General features: G+C 44.6%; 1 protein-coding gene across 1 annotated transcript in view; it reads right to left on the bottom strand.

Annotated features, from left to right (window-relative positions):
• The window catches only part of PITRM1 (pitrilysin metallopeptidase 1), a 31,598-nt gene extending 18,433 nt beyond the window's left edge, over positions 1-13,165 (bottom strand). Inside the window, exons 1-14 of the mRNA XM_007465833.1 lie at positions 13,113-13,165; positions 10,882-10,987; positions 8,800-8,906; positions 8,496-8,647; positions 7,840-7,954; positions 7,665-7,761; positions 6,848-7,008; positions 4,258-4,384; positions 3,917-4,005; positions 3,090-3,218; positions 2,387-2,500; positions 2,157-2,253; positions 1,517-1,651; positions 176-314 (exon numbers count right to left, since the gene is read on the bottom strand). Of these exons, the coding sequence (XP_007465895.1) occupies positions 176-314; positions 1,517-1,651; positions 2,157-2,253; positions 2,387-2,500; positions 3,090-3,218; positions 3,917-4,005; positions 4,258-4,384; positions 6,848-7,008; positions 7,665-7,761; positions 7,840-7,954; positions 8,496-8,647; positions 8,800-8,906; positions 10,882-10,987; positions 13,113-13,165 (1,621 nt within the window). The remainder of the gene's footprint in view (positions 1-175; positions 315-1,516; positions 1,652-2,156; positions 2,254-2,386; positions 2,501-3,089; positions 3,219-3,916; positions 4,006-4,257; positions 4,385-6,847; positions 7,009-7,664; positions 7,762-7,839; positions 7,955-8,495; positions 8,648-8,799; positions 8,907-10,881; positions 10,988-13,112) is intronic.
• Positions 13,166-23,526: the final 10,361 nt, after the last annotated feature.

Below are 23,526 nucleotides of genomic sequence, written 5' to 3'. Positions count from 1 at the left end.
TGCTGAATCACAGGGTGGATTTTCTAAAAACAGGGTCAGTCCTACTGGGGTTGAACCCACTGCACCAAACAGAGAACTCCGTAGGCACCCAACAGAGGACTGTTGGCTGAAACGACACTTATCCCTAAACAGCACAGTGGGGTTGGGTGAAGGTGAGGGAATTACCAGGCCTGACCTTTTTCATAGATCTGCTGCTTGTCTTCCGGGGAAAGAGAGTTGACCTTTTGCTTCAATTTTTCTGTTTCCAGCTGCATTTGTTTCTCGGAATACTTGTCATCTGGTTTCATTGATAAAGTCAACTTATGCTGATTATTCTGCAACAAAAAAGCCAAATTAAAACAAGATTTTATCATGTCCAAAACCGAGCCAGCCTCGAGCAGTTCCATTTCCCGTTTCACACAGTCATGACGACAGAACTCGCCCCAAAGGGCTGTGTGCGGAGAGCCTGTGAGCCACACGCAATCCTTGAGGTCCACACGCAATCCTCGAGGTCCATGTGCTCTGCGGGGACCACGTGCTCCACACAGGCCAGTGCTGTGACATAACCACTGTGGTTACTACGTCTTAACCACAAACACGTTGACATTCAACATTCCCTTTACACGTTGGTTGTACAAAGAAACTGCTTGCACTTTTTATTATAAATCTTTGGCTTTTGTCTAAATCGAAAATAACGTAGAATAAAGTAACTTAATTTTTATCTAGTCTTCATTATACTGTTAACTTCTCAAAGGCTGGGACTAAATTCTGCACTCAGTATTTTATAAATTATGAGGACAAAACAGATGTTGTCCTAACGTGAAAACAAATGTTAGGTGACTTAATGTGCCTGATTTACGCAGCCACTAGAAACACACGCAAGCAAAAGGTTCACCTGTGATACTACACAGAGTGGGAGAATTACAGCACGACAAGCACTTCATGCAAAATAACTCGTAACTCAAGAGACTGCTGGCTGAATGGCCCCAAATGCTGGTGCACAGGAACGTGGCTCCCACTCATGGCAGGATGGTATCATCCCCCCACCCGCCGACCCCCGGGGAAAGGGAGGTAGATGACATTCTGTCCTATCAGTGTCCATCCACCAAGGAACATACACCAAGCACAAAAGGCCACAAATCTGTGGAGACAAACAAGCGAGCACCAGAAGACACCTTGGTAAAAACAACCAGAACATTTACACATTTAGGCGACTCTTCTCATATTCTATATATCCTATTACCAAAACACGACAAAAACACAGGCAGATGTTTTGTTATACATATACCTACACACATTCATATGTAAAAAGACACATGCACATATTCCTATAAAAACCAACCACCTAAGAATCTGGAAAATTGAATTTTTAAAGCTAATATGACCATTTACAATTTTAATTAGTAAGTAAGAAATTATGTCACCTGTCTATTAGCAGAAATGGACTTACACAATGTAGATTATATTCCTAATGTTCCCTTCATTGTTATAAAATTCAACTTCAAAACTACAGACATAAATCCTCCAAGTTTCTTACCTTAAAATACTGTTTTACTTTTTCTTGCAAAAATTTTGGATTTTCCTCCAGGCACTTCCGGAACTGAGCCACCTGACTCCCGAGCTTGAGGAGCTCCACGGGGTCCCCGTCGTGATTCCAGCAGGAAGCTACGTACTGCAACGGGGGTCACAACATGTGGCACGTTACCTGTGAACTCTGCGTCGGTTCAGCCAACATCCAAGCCTGCCTTTTCATTAAGATTCAGTTTCTATATTTAAAAATACCACAGATGACTGTTCATGACAAAAATTAAGTCATTCTTTGGCTAGAAGAAGGAAAACTAAACTCATTTTGAGTTTTTTTCCCCTAACAAATTAAAAAGCACAGGTTCAAAATTTACTTTTTGGAAAATATTAATTACTAATAGTTATCATAAATCCGTTTAAAGCACTCTGCATAAATCTATTAAAAAATAAGACATCGAAAAGCTAATGAAGTAAGCTAGTAAAAAGACAAGCAACGTATTATTAAAATTAACAGTAATTTTATATCCAATCTGAAACACCATAACTTTCAAGGTTCAAATGAAAGGTGCTGTGAATAACAATCTACATTTTCGAGAACCACTAATTATAAAGGTAACAAAAAAAGAGAAATGAGGTGTTTGAGCAATACACACAGACGTCAGGGCGAGTCCAAAGCTGACAGACTGGTGCTTCATCTGTATCTCAATTTTATGAAGTAAGGCTTCGATTCGATCATCTTCAAATCCTTTCCTATAGAAACAGAAGAAATCCATGTTTCTGAACAAGGCAGCTCCCATGAAGGAGTATGTGTTCTGTGATGTAAAGTGCCCCCTACACTCAGGAGGGGGGACTCCAGCCTAAGCCCCACAGACACCACACGTACTCGATGATGTCATCCAGTGTCCTATCCACAAGGTCCTGGACTGTCTGAATGTCCTTCTCTGCGATACCCTGCAGGCCCACGCTGAAGTAGGCCTCCCGTGTGCAGCCATTGTACCTGGGATACAAAAGCAGGTAATGCGTTAGAATCTGTACAGCCTCCATCACTCGTTTACAGGATGCTTTACTGAGATCAAATCCTCTACAGGACACAGGCAAGGACTCCCCCGTGAGAAAGCAAGTAAAGCAGCGTCCTCGGGTATTTGCTGCTCAGATACAACTAGCCACATTTACATTCATGTCCTTTTAACATTTCTAAAACTCACCACAATTTAAATTTTAGATTTAAGGCAGAATAAATCTAGAGAGTTTTACAAAATCTTAAGATTTCAAAGAATATTTAATGGCCTGATTTTTAAAACAGGCAGCAGTATGCCATTCTGAGATCTTGGAAGAGCTACCTTGTTGGGTTTTGTTTTGTTTTTTTTTGCCAAATGTCCCCTGCAGGGGACACAAATAGCTTGTCCTGGAACCATAGCTGGGGCGGGAAGAGGGCCGCCCTATGACTATGGAATGTGGAGCATCTACACCCCTGACCCCCGCCCATGAGCTGCCAGTTGTGACAACCTAAAACGTGTCCAGACATTGTGAAATGTCAAAATTGCCCCTATTGTGGACTAATGATCTGATCTGGTAATAAAACGTACCCAACATCAGGGGAAAAGTCTGTGCCGAGTCCAGATTCAATGAGGGCTTTGTAGAAGGGGGAGTTGGGGCCACTGATCAAGAGTGAAGACAGAAGGCTCAATGTGAAGGCTTCAAATGTGTCAGTGATGCTTCATTTATAAAAACGGGAGGGGGGAGGAAAAAAAGGGAAACAGCTGGCCCTTATAAATGTTTTCAAAATTATTAAAATCACTACTAAATTGACACTTATTTCCCCCCAAAACTGAAATTCTACTAGAAATTCTTGCATTTCAACCTCTATTTTAGTAGTTACATGGGTAAAGAGAGTATTTTTTGATATTCAAAGCTCTCATATGCTGGGATTCTGGGGCTCCCAAACCCTGAGGCTAACAGAGCTGCACATCGCATGCTATCACACGACAGGGTGCCCAGCACTCTGACGTGCACTGTTTCAGTATAACCACACCGCCCACACGCAGATGAGAGACACACAGGAAACGGGGCCATTCGGTCAGGCTGTGCAGCTGCAGAGGGCAGACACAGACAGCACGGCAGGACCCCTTCCTGCCCATACGCCCTGTGGGCCCAGGCCTCTGGGATTAGTCTCGTGTGAACAAATGTTCTTTCAAGGCCACAGTTCACAGTGCTCTTCTCACGTGCAGAGGCATCCCCAACACTAAACCCAAACCATCCCAGACGTTGTTAAAAACACCCCACAGCTAACACTGCTGGACTCCTGAATTCTTACCGTCCACTCACTCACGCCCAAGTGGAGCATCCCCCGCCCCCGGCCTCCCAGCTACCCCGTCCCCACTGGGTCGGCAGCGTGAGCTCCGCGCACACTCACTCTGGCAGGAGGAAGCTGACACTGATGGTCGTCTGCTCTGAGGAGCCCGCGGCCAGCGAGTCCGGGGCACACGTGATTTGGAACTCCCTCTGGAAGAGGACAGAGCGTGTGTGAAGGGGTTCAACCAAGCACAGGTTACCTGATATATAAAACGGTCCGCGGGATACTTTTCAATAGATTAACTTTCCTCCCAAACAAATAACTGCTCTTCAGGCTTGAGAAGCTGTTACGTACACGGCACAGTCCACGGCATCTGAAAACCCTATTAACACATGCCCGCGCCTCCGTAGCACGTATCTGACAGGCCTGGTAACACTGATGACTCTGGACCCGGCACTTACAGGCTTATCCCAAGGCTTCTGGGCTGGCACTGCAGTACGTGGCTTGATTCTCTGAAATTTACTCAGTGCTTCTTCATGAATTTGTTTCAGATGCTGTTCTAGCGGAAAATTACCATAAGTGAAGAACCTGAAATTTTGAGAGAATACCTTAGTTTATTTTAGGTTAAAAGATTAGAAATCAACACAGACGGCTTTGTACGAACTGGAGGGTGTGCAGGACATGAGAGCCGATATAACAAGCCAGTTTCCAGGCTGAAGTGAACTTCACACAGGAACACCTTTTTTCACTTAATTGAACCACAAACACCGAAGAGGCTTTTGCTCTTTTTACAAGATGTGGTTCAAACAAAACAAACTGTACAAAAGGTATTAATTAAATGTACTCTGGCAAAAATTGCTCTTCATTTTGAATCTACTATTAAAGATGTTTCAAAAACCAAATAAGTTGCACATTAAAATATTTAAGACCTTAGCTACAGTAACACAATAATCCACCAAAGACTACCAAACAAAATTTAATTCACAAACTTCAAACTTAGGCTACAGGTTTCAGGTCACACGTGTTTTTAAGACAACATATTATTCATCGGGGATAAAGAAGACAATGCCAGGCTTCATCTTTGTAACAGAACGCTGTGTGAGCTACGCTTAAGGGCTAGGGAAGTAGCATCCTAAAGATCCCGTCACATCTCCCACTAGGAATTTAGAATGTGATAATCCAGTGGCAACAAGCACCCCTGGTGTCGTCTAAACAGTCTCTATATGCCCGTCTGCATTTAGCTCCAGAACTCCCTGGAGAAAAGGCCAGCTATGGACTGGGGGCAGGACGAGCCTGGATTTGGGGCTGGGGCAGAAACTAGTGAAGTTACTGAAGACTAAAGACCTTCAGAAAGACGGGATGACTGTCAAGGAACTTCCTTAGGCCACAGTGGGGCAAATTTGACCATTAAAAAAATTTATTTTAATTTCACTTGATCACACCTTAAATATACACATATATGAAAACGTTTCCATGAGGTTGTAATGATATCTGGTGGCGCAGTGGTTGAGAGTCAGCATGCCGATGCAGGGGACACGGGTTTGTGCCCCGGTCCGGGAAGATCCCACATGCCGCGGAGCGGCTGGGCCCGTGAGCCATGGCCGCTGAGCCTGCGCGTCCGGAGCCTGTGCTCCGCAACGGGAGAGGCCACAACAGTGAGAGGCCCGCGTACCGCAAAAAAAAAAAAAAAAAAAAAAAAAAGAAAAAAAGAAATAATTCAAACAAGACTAAAAAAATAGTCCTTTCTGTCGTCACTGGAGGAGCGCCAGCCCCCAAAACTGGAGCCAAAGGAAACCTCACTCCCACTGCCACCCACCCACCGCCTCTCCCGGGAGAACAGTACTTCAGGGTAAACTCTTCTTTACAGAAACCCAGCCAATAAATATAGAAGAAATTACAGAATTCTTTAAAAATTTGCAAATCCTATCACAGGAACTGCTCCAGGCAACAATTATCACTGAACATGAGAGCCGCTCCCAGGCCGTGAGGAGCGTGAATATTCTTGGGGCCAGCACGCCACCCCAGCAGACGGCCTGGGTCCGCAGGGGGAGTGGGCTTTCAGTGGAGCGAGGTCGCCATCACCATCCCACCAGCCCTGGCATCCCCGCTGGGTGCCGCAGGTATGCAGGCACCACCTACAAGGGTGTAGGCAGTCTCTGGACCCAAGTCCAGCTCTCAGGAAACACAGGAGGCACGTCCGCCGATACCAGAGAAGCGGCGAGACACATCAGAAGGCGACAAAGTCAAGAGGGGGCCTGGCCTAACGTCTTCAACTGGTCCATGAGAACGAGGAGGGGGCACTGTCCCACTAGAAAGGGTGCTTAGGAGACACGGCAGGGAAAGGCAGTTTGTGAGCCTCATCTGATCAAACATTTCAGGGACAACTGGAAAATCAATCTGGGCTGAGGTATAGGTGGTTTTAATCAGTTTTAATCAATTATTTTTTATTTTGTTAAACGTGAAAATGGTATTATCTTATGTAAAAGAACATCCTCGAACATATCTGCATGTATCTACGTATACCTATGTACACGTCCAAAAGATGAAGCTATGCGGTAAGTGTACAGAGTTCGTTGTTCTACTCTTTACACTCTCCTGGATGCTTTAGACTTTTCATAACTTAAATTTTAAAATTTTGCACTTAAAATAATCTTGCAAGTATGACTTTACATGAACGCTTAATGTATCTGCAAACACGGCTATTACCGTTTTATTATTAATGGTACCTTACACAATCAATTAGGAAGTAAATCTCTGAGGTTTACTGATGCAGCTGCCACTTCAGGGGCACCTCTCCAGGGCCCGTGTCAGCCTGCGAGGAGGACCTGCCAGCCTCCCCTGTCACCCCCTCAGCACAAAGCTGAGCCGCAGAGGAGGCAGGAGGGCAGGCCAGGCCCTCACCTTGCTGGGCGTGTGAGAGTTACTGCTGCAGACCCGAAGGAGTGTCTAAACGCACACATTGTTAAGCAAACCTTTCCAAGCCGAACTGGAGAAAAGCATGACAGTGCAAGGAAAGCAAACACCTAGCACCGAGCTTCACAAGGCAGTCACCTGGCATTGCTGGGGTGGTAGTGTGTGGCGTGGAACTGTCTGAGCTGCTCCCACGTGAGGTCCGGGATGCACAAGGGGTCCCCTCCGGAGACCACTGAGTATGTGTGGTCGGGAAGCAGGTGGCTCTGAACGTGCTGTGAGAACATCCTCTCATTATCTGTCTTCAAGTAAAAGTACACGTGTATGTGAAGACCAACGCAGGCACTGTTCGTGTAATTCAACAAATCAGCCACGTCCTGGGAGCACACCCACCAACATCCCGCAAGGACAACTGTTCTCGTGGTACATGAGGACGCCCACCGATGCATCTTTCAGCCATGAAGTGATGTTAATTAAGCTGTGTACGGTTTTTTCAGGCGTGGTGCTACCGCACACTTTTAAGCCCTACAGTAAAGTGTACACGTAAGTTTTACACGCACCGGGAGCCAAAAAACCCCGTGACCCGCCTTACTGAGACATTCCCTTTATGCAGTGGTCTTTACCGATAACTTGATTTGTAATTAGATCTGTAAACCCCACCGTATACTCGGGCAAGAGAGAGTGGAAAGACACGGTCTCGGGATCGTCAGAAACGCGGTCTTCACCTGGCTGATGCCCTGCAGGTCACAGGTCACTGTGGCTCCCAAACCACAGCTGGGAACTGCCGTCCAGCTCACCGTCCTGCGGTCCCTGCTCACAGCACTGTGCCCGCTAATTCCAGTTCTCATAGTGAGAAAACTGTGACGTGGCAAGATGCCAACTAGCTACCGAGCCTATTCGTACTACAACACTTTATACGGTAAGATAATTTAGCCCAACATGAAAAAGGAAAACTCACAAACGCTCCCTTCATTTCGTTGAAGACGACTCCTTTAAAGACCAAGGGCGTCTGGGGGTCATTGGGATCCTCATGTTCTAGTCGCCATCCTTCCTGACTAGAGAGTAACAAGCAATTACATGGGGATGGTGACTCTATCACTAAAGTAAAGATCAATTAACCAATCACAACATACCAGAAATCCAGTTCCCGCAAGCAGGGAAAGAAGGCTGCATCCAAATACACGGATAGGAGGTTCCGGAAGTCCTTGGGGTTTTGTGTGGAAAATGGGTACAGGGTGTAATCACTAGCTGGACACAATGAAGAGGGCGACTTTAAATACAGCAGTAGTTCCTGCAGGACTCCTCCACCTCAGCCCCATCTCAGCCTCACGGCAGGACTGACCTGGCAGGAGCACAGAGGCAGCAGCGCCCACTCTGGGCGGCAGGTCTGGCGCCGGGGTCACCGCGGGCCCAGAGGACGGCCTGGCCCACGGAGTGCCCACTGTGTGCGCCCAGCCGCCCCCGTTGCCAGCCCGTCACTGCCCGGCTTCCTGCAGTCACCACCCAGACACCAGCACCATCACTGCTAACCTAAGCTCCAGAGGCCGAGCTTTATAACATTACTCCCCAAAGAAAATGGCTGTCACCTTTTCCAGACAAAACTCAGACACATTTTCCCTAAAACTCCAGGTTTTATAATCAACCACAATTTGGCTTTCCCAAATGATTAACGTCCTCCAGACAGGGAATGGGAAATCTATCCCACTCTCCTGAGTGCCAACACCCCACCCCCTCCCACCATCTCAGAAACTGCTGGAAGGCAGGGCTGTGTCCCCAGACCGCATCTCACCCGTGAAGGCGTTCATGAACGTAGACAGCGACCTGTTCAGCATCTTGAAGAAGGGGTCCCGGCAGGGGTACCTCTGAGAGCCGCACAGAACCGTGTGCTCCAGGATGTGCGGGGCACCGCTGCTGTCCATGGGGGTGGTGCGGAACTGCACACTGCGGGGACAGGGTCCACACCTGGTCAGCCACTGCCTGGCCGTGGGGAGCGGAGGAGGGAAACTCCTCTACTCTCCCTGTTAAACTGTTGACGGTGCAGTAGATGTTCCAAGCAGAGCGTCCAGATCATGACCTCAGGACGCAGCACACACCTGAACAGGTTGTTTCTGTCCTCTCTGGCCAGGTGCAAGTGCTGTGCTCCCGTGCTGTCATGGCTGAGTTTCACGGCAGTCAGGGACAGCTCAGGAACAGATGTTACCTGAACCAACAAGGAAAACAGGAAGAACTCAACTCGGCTGGGAAGGCGTCCAGGATGGTGACAGTGCATCCATGGCTGCAGGACCAGCTCACCTGCCTGAGGCCAAGGCAGTACTGGCAGGAACCACCATGTCCAGAGCCCACAGACCAGGAAGACAGGACCCAGGGCTGAGTACAAGGCACACCTTCTCTCCTCAATGCTCACTATTGGCTAGGGATTTCCTGACTGCGCCACAGGTAATGCTGGGAAGCAAGCATTCCCACCCCATCAGGGTGATGAGACAGTTTGCTAAGACCACAGAGCCTGGATTGAGACCCCTTCTGTCACACCAGGCTGCCCTGAAGGAGATCACGCTTTCGCCTGGAATGTCTGTGGTGTCTCTTGCACATTTCATCTCCGGGGATGCTCAGAACAGCCCAGCCAGGAGGTAAACACGGGGATGGACCTGAGCCTAGGGCAGATGAAGGATGCTCTTGGGACTAAACTTTGCTTCTACTGGTTTGAGTTCCTGGCGGTGAGCTGGGGCTATCACCAGTTACTTGTTCCTCGTGGGAGGGTCCATGAGGGTACAGATCACTCCCCATAGAGGCAAACCCGTTCTCACCCCCGGTGGAGGTTGTGTGTGCGTGAGTGCTTCCTAACTTCCACTGTCCTTGGTACTAAAGCAACTATGTCAAGGCCCCTCTCCTTCAACCGTAGCACCGCGTCATCGTAACCACCACACAGCCGTAAGAGTGACTTGTCTTCGCTGACAACTTACTGGCAGGGCAGAGATTAGAACTCGGGTGTCCTGAGCCTGCTCTGGGGGGCCCTGCCACAAAAGCTATGTGCTTCAAGTGTTCTACTGATGCCCACGTAAGTTATACCTATGAAATCATTTGTCTCGAAATCATTTATACCTCAGAGTTCACAACTATACTTTGTAAGATGCAATCAATGAATTTAAAACCAGTCTGCCTCATAAACAGCTTTCACAGTAACTGTTTCTAAAAAGCATGACAGCTTATCATAAACTAAGTTCCTACAAAACTTGAAACATAAAGCTAAAGAATCAGCCTCTGAACAAGGCATTATTAACCACAACTGTACAGAAATCCCAAGTCTCCTGAGAAGTCTTTAGGGGCCTCACAAAAGGCCCCTAAACGGGAGTCTTTAGGGGCTCTCTCCCACAGCCACGAACCCCTCTAAGTGGCTCAAAGCTCCTGGACCCTGCCTTGAACACTCCCTGCCCCTGCGCTGGGCCCGCTCCGGTTTCCCGGAGACAGATGGCGCCTCTCCTTTCCTGCTCCACAAACCCGTCCCCACCCAGCGCTCAGCAGCCCCCTCTCCTGCGTCTTCCTCTTGCTCTCTGCACCTCAGCAAGCTGTTCTTTGTCCTGAAGCTGCACACATGTCCTTCTGACTATGAGCTGCTTGCTTTTGTTTTCATTAGAGTGTCAAGCACAGTGTGAAACCAGCAACAAGTCAATTATATGATGTGCATTGTTTTCAGTTATAGCATTAAAGAAAAAAACAATGTGGAAGTTTAAGCCAAACAAAGCAATAACAAAATAAAATCCATTTTTACATAAACTTAAGTACCTATAGGCCCACAATCTCTTTTCTATAATCCTGAAACCCAAATGGCTCAAAAACGGAAAGATTTTGCCCAAGTTTGGAGCAAACTCAGCCGATGGTGAAACTTGACCTGAACAGATATGGGGCCTGCAGTCTTCATTATGGGTTGCGACTGATGCAGAAACAAAATGTGTTCATTTACTTTCTGAGCTCTGAAAAGATGTGAGGCGTCTAGGGATTCAGGGAAGGGGTTAGGGATTTGTATTCATTTAAGAGTCAGAAAATCCCTTCATTTGCAAAACTCCGCTCCTTTGAGCACCTGCTGTGAAACAGGAGGAAGCCAGGGCCTGGGGACACAGCTGAAAACCCCTGCGGTCTCTGCTCTGGGACCTGACACAGGAAGAGCACACAGGGCCTACCTGGCTGACAGTGAAGCCGTGGATCTTCTCTCCAACCCGGTACCGCAGCAGCGCCCTCTCACAGGCCATGGTGCTCGCCCACCTCCATGCTCCAAGGCTGGCGCTGCTATGTTTAAGGAAAGTAATCAAAGTTACATGATTTGCAGGGAGATTGGCTAACATAATTCAGCAACATAATGAAAACGCTGTCATGGGATAAAGAATTCAAAGAAAAATGAAAACCTGCATCTTCTAAACACATTACAGAAAATTTCCATTAAAGTTCTTTCAGTTTTATCTCAACTCACGCAACGTCAACTAATAAGTAAATGCTGAAAACCTTTTATTTGTACATGTCCATAAATAACTATAATACAATTATGACACCTATTTCCCTTGTGTAAAAAACAACTCATGTCAAAATCACAGTATTCCAATAAACTGAGTCTACAATGAAGTCCCATTACGTACCTACCAAATGGGTGAAAACCAAGAAGTCTAGTTATTACCAGGGAGTCACACACAGCCACTGGGTGTGCACACTGAATGGAGGCTGCGGAAGAGCACTGGCCTTATTCAGATTAGCAGTTCATTCCCCTGGATGTATGTGCCCTGGAGACCTGCACACACACACACACACACACACACACACACACACACACACACACTCCCAAGAGCCCCAAACCCCAGCGGCCCAGATGTCCACCAACAGAGAACACATAAATTGCGGACTATTCAGTTGATAAACTTAGTCCTAAGAATGAATGGACTACAACTACATGTATCAAAGATGTGGGCACATGATGCTAAACCAAAAAAAATTACAAAGGACAGACACAATATTAGTCTAAACAGGTACTGTTCAATCACGTAACGCTGTAGCGTAGGAGTATTGATGGATGGTAAAAACACAAAGAAAAATAAGGAGGTTATTTCTGTAAACCAGAAGGGCGATTTCATTTAAGAGGGAGAATTATGACGTATGATGGGTAAGGGGTAATCTTAAACTGCGTAATGGTGACACAGCTTATTTTTAAATAATTTTTGTCTCAACTGCATTATACGTTTTATGGTGTTTTCTACATTAACAGTGTATCCCCAAAATATTTCTTTTATATAAGATAAGCACACAATACACTGACTCATTCAATATCAGGCGGGGATGTTCTTTGCGGGGATGTTCTATAAACAACCAACATTTCCCTCCCCGATTTAGCCACTCTTAGAATTATGAGATAGAGGATTTTAACCCAAAACACCAATAAGGGCAGCCCAACAACAGACACACCCCTGCTCCCTCCCCTGGGCTAACAGCAGCTAAACTCCACCACATACTCAACAAGATTCTGTGAATTAGCATAAAACTAAACAACTCATCTTTCTTTAAAACGTAAAATGTTGCAATATTTTACAAACTCAACAAGATTCTGTGAATTAGCATGAAACAATTCATCTTTGTTTAAAAAGTAAAATATTGTCCTATTTTACAAACTCAAAAGAAATGATACTCATACGTGGTTTGCAGCTAAACACTCTTTTTCCATAAACCTTCTCATTAAACACAAAGCTCCTCCACTCCCGGAGGCGCCACTCTCATCAAGGCCGCACGTTAAGTAAGCGCAGGTGCGGAGCCTGAGGCCTCCCTGCCCACAACTACACACAGGGGAATGGAGCTAACGCCTAATGAGACCCGTAACTGCCGCCTACTTTTATTCTCGCATTAAAATCCACACCAACGACAGTCTTCACCTCAAAAGCCCCGACAACCTGCACGCAGGGCCACCGCTCTGGGAGGCCCGGAGTGAGAGGGGTCAGGCCGGGTCCTCGACGGCTGTACCCCAGTCTTTCCTGGCTGCAGCACCCCAACCCTGGTAACTGGACAGGAACTCCCTTCCTCTGGGGGAGGCCACTGGAGGGGCTGCTCTGCCATCCCGACGGGCTCTCGGAGCGAGAGGTCCCGGGCGAGGGGCCCCGGGGTGCACGAGCCACCAGACGAGGGGGCCGGGGGTGCAGGAGGCCGCAGCAGAGGGGCCCCGGAGCCCCGAGGCGGAGGGACCCCGGGAGCCCCAGAACAAGGAGCTGAGGTGCGGCACCCCGGACCAGAGAGAGACCCCGAGGCCTCCAGCACCCGCTCGCCCGCCCGCCGGGATCCCGGCGCCCTCGCCGCCCACCTTCCCTCCCCGCTTCACTTTCCCCTCCGCTTCCTCGCTCCCCACGAACTTCCCCCTTTCCTCCCCCGCGCCGCCTCTCACCGGCCTCTCTGCCACCGCAGCACAAGCCCGGCTCTCCATCCGCTGCGCCACATGGCTTGTAACCGGCGCATCGCCGGCCGTGACCCGACTTAACCCGACGCACGGCGCGGGGCGGGACGAGCTGGCCGCCACCCTATTGGTCAGGGCGCAGGGCGACGGCTCCTCCAATAGGCTGGCGATGAAGGGGGCGGGCCCCGCTACGGCGGGGCGGGACTCGAGGGCGGGGAGGGCGAGGCGACGGAGGGGCGGGGCTGAGAGCCACAGGCAGGCGTGGGGGGCGGGGCCTGCGCAGGGGAGGGGCGGAGTTACGCTAAGCCAGGTGAATTGCGTGGTCCTCTGGCCACAGGTGGGCGCTGGTCTCCGGAATGGAGGTTGTGCGTACTCAGGCGTCCGTTAGCAGGTCTCGGGCAGTGAAGTGAGAAGGGCGTCCAGCTTCAGGCTCCTTTCAGGTGCCCTAGCCCCGGGCTGTGTAGCTTCGTGGATAAGGTTCGAGGACTGCATCACCTGCTTTCCACGGCCACGATTCCACGATGTCATGCTCTTACTTAAGAACGGTCCCAACCAGAATACCCCCAGCAAACCGCAGGGCAGCTCCCCACCGGCATTTCGTGCCGGGGTGGGGGGGGGGGCGACCACACACGTAGCCTACTCGAACCTCAGGGAGTGGCTCCAGGAGGGCAGAGCATGAGTGGGTGGACCGGCAGGCGGCTGTGGGCTGTCAAGGGCATTTGGGATTAAACACACCTGGGCACGGGATGGGAGGGACTTGGAAGAATGCAGGACCCGAGTCTGACCTCAGAGCTTTTGTTTCCTCCATTCTCTGGACTCCCGCATCCCACCCACCCCCTCCCCCATCCCAGGACTTCAAAGGGACTCATATCTCCCTGCCCTTTCCTCCAGGTTCTAAAGAAAGAACGCCAAGTAGACAGGTGCAATTGATTTGAACACGAAACGCTTTGACAGCAACGTAAAGGGTAATAAGGCAAGGAAAAGTCACCAAAGCCTACAAAAACCTCTCCACAATGCAGAGGATTCTGCAGTTAACCACTTATTCGGAGGAGAATCCAGCTGAACCAGGACAAACAAGGGTAATGATGAGTAGGTACGTACACAAACATGCTCCGTGCAAATTCCTTTCCTCTGATGTGAATTTGGGTGATAAATGTTAGACCCACAACATCTCTGTGATCTTGGGGGAGACAGTTGGGTGTTATTAACCCTGCTGTGATTGTGCAGGTAACTGACGCACTGGAAGGTTCTAGAATTTTGATCTCTGAAGAATAAATGCTACATAAATCCAGTAATTGCCACTTAGTAGAATGTTTCCACAGGATAAACCTCACCGATGGCTGACCCACACATACACACTAAGAATTTATACATAATTATTTTTAGCAGCACCAACATAGTATTAACATTCATATGTAATCTCAATTTACATTAACACAAACCTTTGCAAGGTAGAAAAGAAACATCAAAAATTGTCTATGCAATATCTTGTTACAAAAAAAATCCTATCTTATAATGAAACGTTGTGTTAGTAAGATTAGCAAGTGAGCATTAGCAAGTGAGCATTCTCAGAATAGACTGTGCCTGGGACATACGCAATCAAGCGAATATCGGGAGTGTCATGCGTAGAATTGTGTCTCCCCAAAAAGATATGTTGAAGTCCTAACCCCCAGAACCTCAGAATGTGGCCTCATTCAGGAATAGGGTTTGTACTGAGGTAAACAAGTTAAAATGATAATCCAATATGACTGGTGTCCTTTTAAAAGGGGATAGTTAGGCACCTTGACACACACAGGAAAAGACCCCGTGAAGATGAAGGCAAAGATTGAGGTGATGCTCCTACAAGCCAAGGTACCCAAGGATTACCAGCAACACCAGAAGCTGGGGGAGAGCTATGAACAGATTCTCCCTCAGAGCCTCAAAATGAACCAATCTGCCAATACCTTGATCTCCAAATTATGGACTCCGGAATGATGAGACATTTCTGCTGTGCTAAGCCACCCAGTTTGTGGTACTTTGTTACAAAACCCTAGCAAACTAATACCAAGATGTCAAGGTTCTTTTACCTCCAGAAGAAAAATATGAAGTGGTTTAACTGAACATGTTGTTTTCAGGATTTCATGTCATCGATAAAATGCACGCTTTTGCAAATCCCTTATTTCTGAATCCTTCATAAACAGCAATCAAGTGATGACTGCTGGAAATGCAAAGTAAGTGTCTCCAAAGTTGGCATGAAGGAAAGGTATAAAATGTCAACAGACTCAGTGCTGATAATATGAAATAAGGGGAAACAGCCTCAGACTAAAACCCAAACTGCAATCCTAGCACTCTTTTATTTTTTTTCACTCAATAAATGTTTATTCTGTGTCACCTGTTTGCAACCACTGAATATTTCTACCGATAAGTTTGCATAAAGCATTTCATCTTTCTGTTGAGCTTGTAAAACCAGGATTGTCTGTAGAGAAAGTGGTCCCAATTTTCTTGCAGTTGACTTTCAACCCTAAGGTCCTATAGTTTGGTCATCTTAGATCTTAATTTTGACATTGGTCACACACTGACTTCAGTCTTCTGTTTTATTTTGTCTGTTTAAAATGACCCATTCAGAAATTCACATAATTTTGCAGATTTTGATTTCATTTCTACTTCTAGGTACATTCCCTGATGTCCACCTCTGATGCACATCACCTCTTCCCCTGAAATTAGTTTAACTTTGGGTGTTTTGAGTAGTTGTTTTAGAAAACCTAAGATGTTGTTGAGATTCCTCTTGGCTAAAATCCTTAATAATAATACTTTAAAAAAAAAAACTTTACCAATTTACATACAACTATGAGACAAAAAGGCCAGGATTAATGGTTAAGAAAAGGTACATTAAAATAACAATGAGATATTATCTATCAAATGTAACAGTTTGATAAAACTCAAGGCTAGTGAGGTCTGTGAAATTACAGGGATCAGGTATTTTTATGCTCTGGGAGCTATACTATATATATTTACCTTTTGGAAAGCACTTTGGCATCATTTATGCATATTTTAAATGCATGTACTCATTCACCAGAAATTTCACTTCATGAAAATTACCCTACAGCTATATTCTCACATGGGCACAATGATGTATAAATAAAGATGTTCCCTGCAGCACTTTCTGACTACAACAGATATTGAACAACATACAAGTCTACCAAGAGGAGTTTTCTTAAATAAAATGTAACATATTTATATAATTAAATACTACACAGATAGTAGAAATAGTGATATGTATTATCTTTCATATATCTATATCTACATCTATATCTATCTATCTAGCACAAATTAGTAAAAACAACAACAACAACAACAAAAATCCGGATGCATGCTGAAGCTCTCACTTGAGTGGGGAAAATATACTTGCATTTGAGTGGAATGAGTCAAAAAGGAGATCTTAATTGTGAACCTGATATAACACTTTAACAAAAGGCATTTAACAAAGATCTAAATAAAGGGCAAGAGGTTCTGTTTCCATGGACAGGAAGCTCAGTATGATAAGGATGTCATTCCCCTCCAAAAGTGCAATGCAATTCTGATAAAAATCCCAACAGATTAGGAGCACAAGGTGATCCTAAGACAGAGATGAAGGAGAAAAGACTAAAGAACAGGCAAAGCAATTTTGAAGCACAGGGTGGGAAACTTATTTTAGCAGGAAATAAATAAAATAACGTCTTATTAAGGACTTTTAGACTTATTAAGTCTACAAAGCTATAGCAAATAAGATAGTGTGTATTAACACAGAGGGAGAGGGAGGCAAAGAGGCTGAAGGAATCTAGAAAAAGCCAGGAATACACACCTAGAATAGGTCACTGGAGAACAGATTCAATAAATCTTGTAAATTCCATGGGAAAAAAGTGGAATTGCTACTTCAAATCACTTTCTACACACCTCAAGGCCACAATGATATTATACTTTTTCTAAGGGCTTAAAAGTTTTACTTTTTTCACTTATGCTTTTAATACATGTAGTCTGAATTTTGTTTCTGCTCCCTGTAATAGAAACTCCTGAAGATTAAAATGCCCACAGAATGAGTCATTAGGTTGGCCCCTTGACTCATGGTGCAATTTTAAGTTGGAGTCGAGGCAGAGGAAGGACCTTCCCTCCCACCCCATCGTCCTCAGCATGCATGAACTGATGCCTGAAATACTGCAGTGGGAGAAAATTATGTTCCAAATTCAGCAAAATGCTTAAAATGCAATACCCATTTTCTTAAAATCACACTGAGAGTGAGTGACTTTTCTTGACCATGTGTAAGAAACATGACTGACAGGGGATACAGAAAGAATGTCGAAGGATATGGGCAAAGGGTTCATCGCCAGGTGGAAATGAGAAAATGAAGAGGGGAAAAAAATATAACCTAGAAACTGCCAAAGACAACATTTATTCTCTTCAAATGTTTCTTTTCTAGGGGTAGCCATTACTCAAATTTTAATCATTTTATATGTTTCAGATGTTTTAACAGCAACTTATAAGCTACTGTTTCCTTGTGAACCATTTGGTAACTTGCAAAACTAAACCACGGTTTACTCAGTCGGTTACAACACAGAACCATCCAGTTCAAGGCTCCATGTCTGACCTTTTATCTGCTCCATGGTCATGAATTACTTGCTTTATGTGATAAATCATTTTACAATACTTGTAACACTTTATAATAATTTTGTGATCGGTTTCCAAGGTAGGAGTGCAATGTGTTCATAATCACTCTCTTGTTGGATAAAATTTTTTTGAGCTCCTAGGACAGGCTATGTACTTTTCTGCTGCTAAATTTTGGGTAAATTTTTAGAAATTACCTCTTCAGGCAGAGATTAAAGACATGGCCCCTACTTTTATGGGAACTTTGGTCTAGCTGGGCTAAAATCAAGGTGTCAACAGGGGCGTGTTTCCTCCGGAGGCTTTGGGGAGAATCCTTTTTCTTGCCTGTTCCAGCTTCTAGAGGATGCCCACATTCCTTGACTCATGGCACCTTCTTTTCAACTTCAAAGGCAGCAATGGCTGGTCCAAGTCTTTCTTCAGATGCCATTTCTCTGGATCTGCCTCCCTTTTCCCTATCTAAAGACCCTTGTAATTACACTGGGCCCACCCAGACAATCCAAAATAATCTCCTTATTTTAAGGTCATCTGATTGGCAACCTGAATTCCCCCTTGCCACAAATCACAACAGACTCAGGTTCCAGGGATTGGGAAGTGGCATGTTTTGGGGCCATTATGCTACCTACTGCAATGTTAAAATAAATCACCTCCTATATTATGAAATGCCAGAAGTCTTTAAAAACAAAATATTTAGTTGTAAAAATTAATGTCTTACTAATCTGTTGTTGATACGTGAGAACAAAATTGTCGGGTTTCTATTCCTAAAAAGAGGCAGTCTGTTGATATCCATTCACTCTTTTTTGTTTTTCCCCGGAGCTTCTTTCTTGACTTTATTTACTGGTCAAAATCATTATTTCATGAAACAAATGTGAAGTTTTTTCCAAAATTGTTGTTTTTTTCAGCAAAACATTCTACAATATTCTAGCTTACTTGTATGAAGGGGGAATTTTAACACACCAGAAATAGAAAAAAAATATATTGTAATTGAATTTTCACACATCACTTTTTGGAGCTTTGATACAAATATCTGTCAGAGAAAGAATAGATGAGTACTATTGTAGGTTGGAGGATGGAAAAGAATACGCATGATAGCATTTATACAGCATTTTAATGTATTATTGTTTGTGGCAGTGAAATGAATATTCACTAGTGAGATGGCTTTTTACTGGAAACAAGCCAGAGGCAACAGGATACTTATACATTAAAAAGCTCAATGGGGGAAAAGCTGTTTTTAATTAATTCTCAATTGGTCCCGTTTTAAACCCAGAGACCATATCATCATTCAAGTAGATTGATTTCAACAGATCTCTTAACGTACTAATCATTAAAATTACTTTTGTATCAATAATATTGATAATGTTATCTATATTATCAATTTGGGAACTGATAATTATCAAATATTAAATAATATCAAATTGGGGGAATACTGATAATATTCCCAAAGTGGGAAGAGAAGAACTGGTCTTATTTCTAATATGAGGATCTTGAGGGCACCTGAGTTTGAAAATACAAAGTTGGGAAGGACCACATTCCAATATGAAACCCACGTCCAAGGAGAGAGAGAAGTAAGGTTCAGCGACTGGAGCAGAAAGAAGTTGGTCAGAGGCAAAGCACAGGCTGCTGAGGGATTTCGGCACGGCCCTCTCCACTGCGCTGCTTCCCTGCAAGTGTATGTGCAGGGGCGGAATCTGGTCCTAAGAGATAAGCTGGAAGCAGATTTTGTCCGCTGTGACTCATGGGCCCATTTCTATGCTTGTGTTCTTGTCTAATGTATTTCTAGGGAAACTAAAAGTTGGACTATCCATTTGTGATCATTTAGTAGTGCTTTGAAAGTGGAAAATGACCCGAGTCACCACGGATTAAACAGACAGGAGTTTACATTCTAACTGATTTTAGCTTCTGCTGGACCCATCTTTCATCTATGGTTATGAGATGCTGTTAGAAGCTGAATTGTGTCCCCCCCACCCATGCATATCGTAAAGCCCTGACCCCCCGGGACCTCAGTATGTAACTGTGCTTAGAGATGGGGTCTTTAATGAGGTGATTAACATAAAATTGTTTAGGGTGGGTGGGACCTAATCCAAGTTGACTGGTATCCTTAAAAGATGAAGACACAGACACACACAGAGGGACGACCATGTGAGGACACAGGGAGGAAGCTTCTATAGGCCAAGAAGAGAGGCCTCCAGAGAAACCAGCCCCGCCGACACCTTGATCTCGAACTTCCAGCCTCCAGGACTGAGACACAATGAATGACTGTTGCTTAAGACCCCAGGGTGTTGTATTTGTCCCCCTGCGACCCTAGAAAACCAGCATAGATGGCTACTGCTCAAGAGGGGAAAGACATTGATCTCAGGGACCCAGAATACTGTGTCCAGAAATAGACCCAGAACATATGAAATTTCATATACGATAAAGGAAGCATTTTAAATCATTAAGGAAAAGATTGTTTAAGAAACGAAGTTGAGATAAATCAGTTCAATACTGACCCATTCTTTACACCAAAAGAGATTCCAGATAGATCAATGTGCTTAATATAAAATGGGCTCATAAAAACATAAAAGATGAGTAAATGTAAAACATAATTTAGGAATTATTTATAAGTATGGTATAAAAATCTAGAATCCATAAAGAAAAACACAGGTATATTTGTCAGTAAAAATTCTCAAATATGTGTGCAACAAAAGTATCATTACAAACAAAAGACCAACAAACCATAAAAAGAATTCACAAATCTCATGACAGAAAAAGGCCTTAGTATACAAATAATTCTTACAAATCTCTTAGAAAAATGCCAATCAAAAAATTGGGAGAGTTGGTTCAAAAACAGAATTACAAATGACCAACAAAAAAGAAAGACCCTCAGACTCAGAACTAAGAAAATTAAAATGTGAAACCATTTTTAACCAATCCAGTTGGCAAAGATTTCAGGTTTGAAAACAGTCGCTGTCTCGAGTAACTCCTCCCACATAATTTGGTGGGAATATCAATTGCTAAGAATATTTTAGAGCAGTACTTGGCATGTTACTCAAATGGTAAAATAATACACATTCCTGAGAGTGGCAGTTTTACCTCTCACAGCTTACCACGTGCATATATTCACGAAAGATTGCGGAAAAATATACGTGCAGGGAAGCTGTAAATGCAGATACGCCTAAATGTCCTCCAACAAGTTATTTTATGTTCCTCTAATGGAACCTCCATCAAGCTCCTGCTAGGGGGCAGGGGAGGGCGTGTCATCTCCCTGACATGGGATAGGCACTCTCCTACAGATTCTCAGGAGACAGGAAAACCCATTCAGTATCCTCCTACGAAAACAATGGGACAGGGCTCCCTGTGCCCACACGACAAGGTGGCCAATCCACTGTGTTATGTAAACATTGCAACTTGTGAAAAGTATCTTTACTTTCTTAAATTAACTTTTTATTTTTTTATTGCGGTACGCAGGCCTCTCACTGTTGTGGCCTCTCCTGTTGTGGAGCACAGGCTCCGGATGCGCAGGCTCAGCGGCTATGACTCACGGGCCCAGGCGCTCCGCGGCATGTGGAATCTTCCAGACCGGGGCACGAACCCGTGTCCCCTGCATCGACAGGCGGACTCTCAACCAGTGCGCCACCAGGGAAGCCCTAAATTAACTTCTAATTGTGACAAAATATACATAACCTAAAATTGATCATTTTAACCACTTTTAAGTGTACATTATGTGGCATTAAGTACACGTACATTGTGTGTAACCATCACCACCATCCATCTCCAGGACTTTTTCATCTTCCCCCAACTGAAACTCTGTCCCCATTAAATAGCGACTCCCGATTCTCCCTCACCCAGCCTCTGGTAGCCACCATCTACTTCTGTCTCTATGATCTTGATGACTCTGAGTACCTCATATGAATGAAATCATACAATACTCATCCCTCTGCATCTGGCTTATTGTAATTAGCATTATGTCCTCAGGGTTCATCCATGTTGTAGAATGTCATGATTTCCTTCCTTTTTAAGGATAATAATTGTCTGTATTTACTTTATTTTGTTTATCCACTACTCTGTTCATGGATACTTGGGTTGCTTCCATCTTTGGTTATTGTGAATAACACTGCTGTGAACATGGGTATGCAAATATCTGTTTGAGTCTCTGCTCTCAATTCTTTGGGGTACGTGCCCAGAAGTAGAATTGCTGGATTGTATGGTAATTCTATTTTTAATTTTCTGAGAAACGATCAGTATGATCCTTTTTAAAAATAAAAATGGTTAAAATAAAAATATAGGAACAGACACAGACCTCAGAGCAATCAAAAACGTCTGGAAGGGCTTCCCTGATGGCGCGGTGGTTGAGAGTCCGCCTGCCGATGCAGGGGACACGGGTTCGTGCCCTGGTCTGGGAAGATCCCACATGCCACGGAGCGGCTGGGCCCGTGAGCCATGGCCGCTGAGCCTGTGCGTCTGGAGCCTGTGCTCCGCAACGGGAGAGGCCACAACAGTGAGAGGCATGTGTACCGCAAAAAAAAAAAAAAAAAAAAAAAGTAAAGAAACGTCTGGAAGCATACAAATCCATGAATAATGGTTATCTAAAAGGAGTAGATGTGAAATGTGGGGATCAGAGAACATTTTCCTTTCACTTTACACCTTTCTGAACTAGTTATTTTTTTCAGAACTGTATATTACTTCAGTAATAACAATGAATAAGAATGTGTACAATTGCCATTGATACGCTTTCCAACAGATTAATAGAAAACATTAAACAGAAAAGCCTCAGGCTTCTACCCAGCTCCCTTCCTGGCTGAATTTAAGGTGTGCTGCTCACAGCTTCTGATTTTCTGCATTAATTTTCCCGGGAAAGAATGATATTCACTCCTTTGTCTGGGGGCTCCTTGAAGGCAGGGGTGGTGCATAATTTATATTCATGTCACCCGTGCCTAATGCCATTTCTAGAACGTGGACAGCGCTTAGTGTTTTCTGTTGTTAGTGGCTGTTTTGGCCAGTCCCTGAGAACATCACCTGGGCTGTGAGTAATTCCTACCTCTACAGCCTCTGCTTTGCAGAGGAGATCAATTCTTCTCTGTCGCTCACTTTCTCTCTCCTGTTTCCCTTCAGACAGAAAAGAGGCATCTTTGTGCCTCAATTCTATCACGCAGCCTTTACTCCCATAAGAGTTCTTCATCTGACTTCAACCTGCATAAAATATAATTTCCATCAAATTGCTGAGGATTATCCTTTAAGTTGAGAGGAAGCTGTTGTATTGAATACAGTTTCGTAGTTAGAAACGTCTGGATTTAGATCTCTGTCCTACCACTTAGAGCCATTTGACCTTCACCACATGACCTAAATTCTTTAAATTTCAATTTTCTGTAATAGACAGATAATATCACCTACCTCATAGAAAATATAAAATACTTAGCATAGTGTCTTTTTCATAGTAGGAACTGAATAAATGGTACTGTAAAAGCTTTAAAGTTGACATTACCAATTACTACCATTATAATGATAATCGTCATTCTAATCATCTAAGTTACTCTAAACAGATTTCTTAAAGGGTCTACTCCTTAGTAAAGAAATGTCACTTTAAAATACATTAAAACAACACAAGAGTTTATAATCTGTTGTTTCTTCACAGATGATAAACAGATTTCTTAGCTTGGAAATATTTAAATTGGAAATTGATATTTTAGAGATTGTTTCAATTAACTCAGAGGAATAGATTACCCTGGACTTGTCAGGATGTATGATTAGCCCTTTAACTCACATCACGTAAAACTACTCTCCTTTGTGAAATGAAACGGGGGGGGGGGGGGGG

The sequence above is a fragment of the Lipotes vexillifer genome, unplaced genomic scaffold, assembly GCF_000442215.2.
Source record: "Lipotes vexillifer unplaced genomic scaffold, Lipotes_vexillifer_v1.1 scaffold7, whole genome shotgun sequence".
Lineage (NCBI taxonomy): Eukaryota > Metazoa > Chordata > Mammalia > Artiodactyla > Lipotidae > Lipotes > Lipotes vexillifer.
The sequence above is the reverse complement of the archived record's forward strand: the minus strand, read 5'-3'. Positions and strand labels throughout refer to the sequence as shown.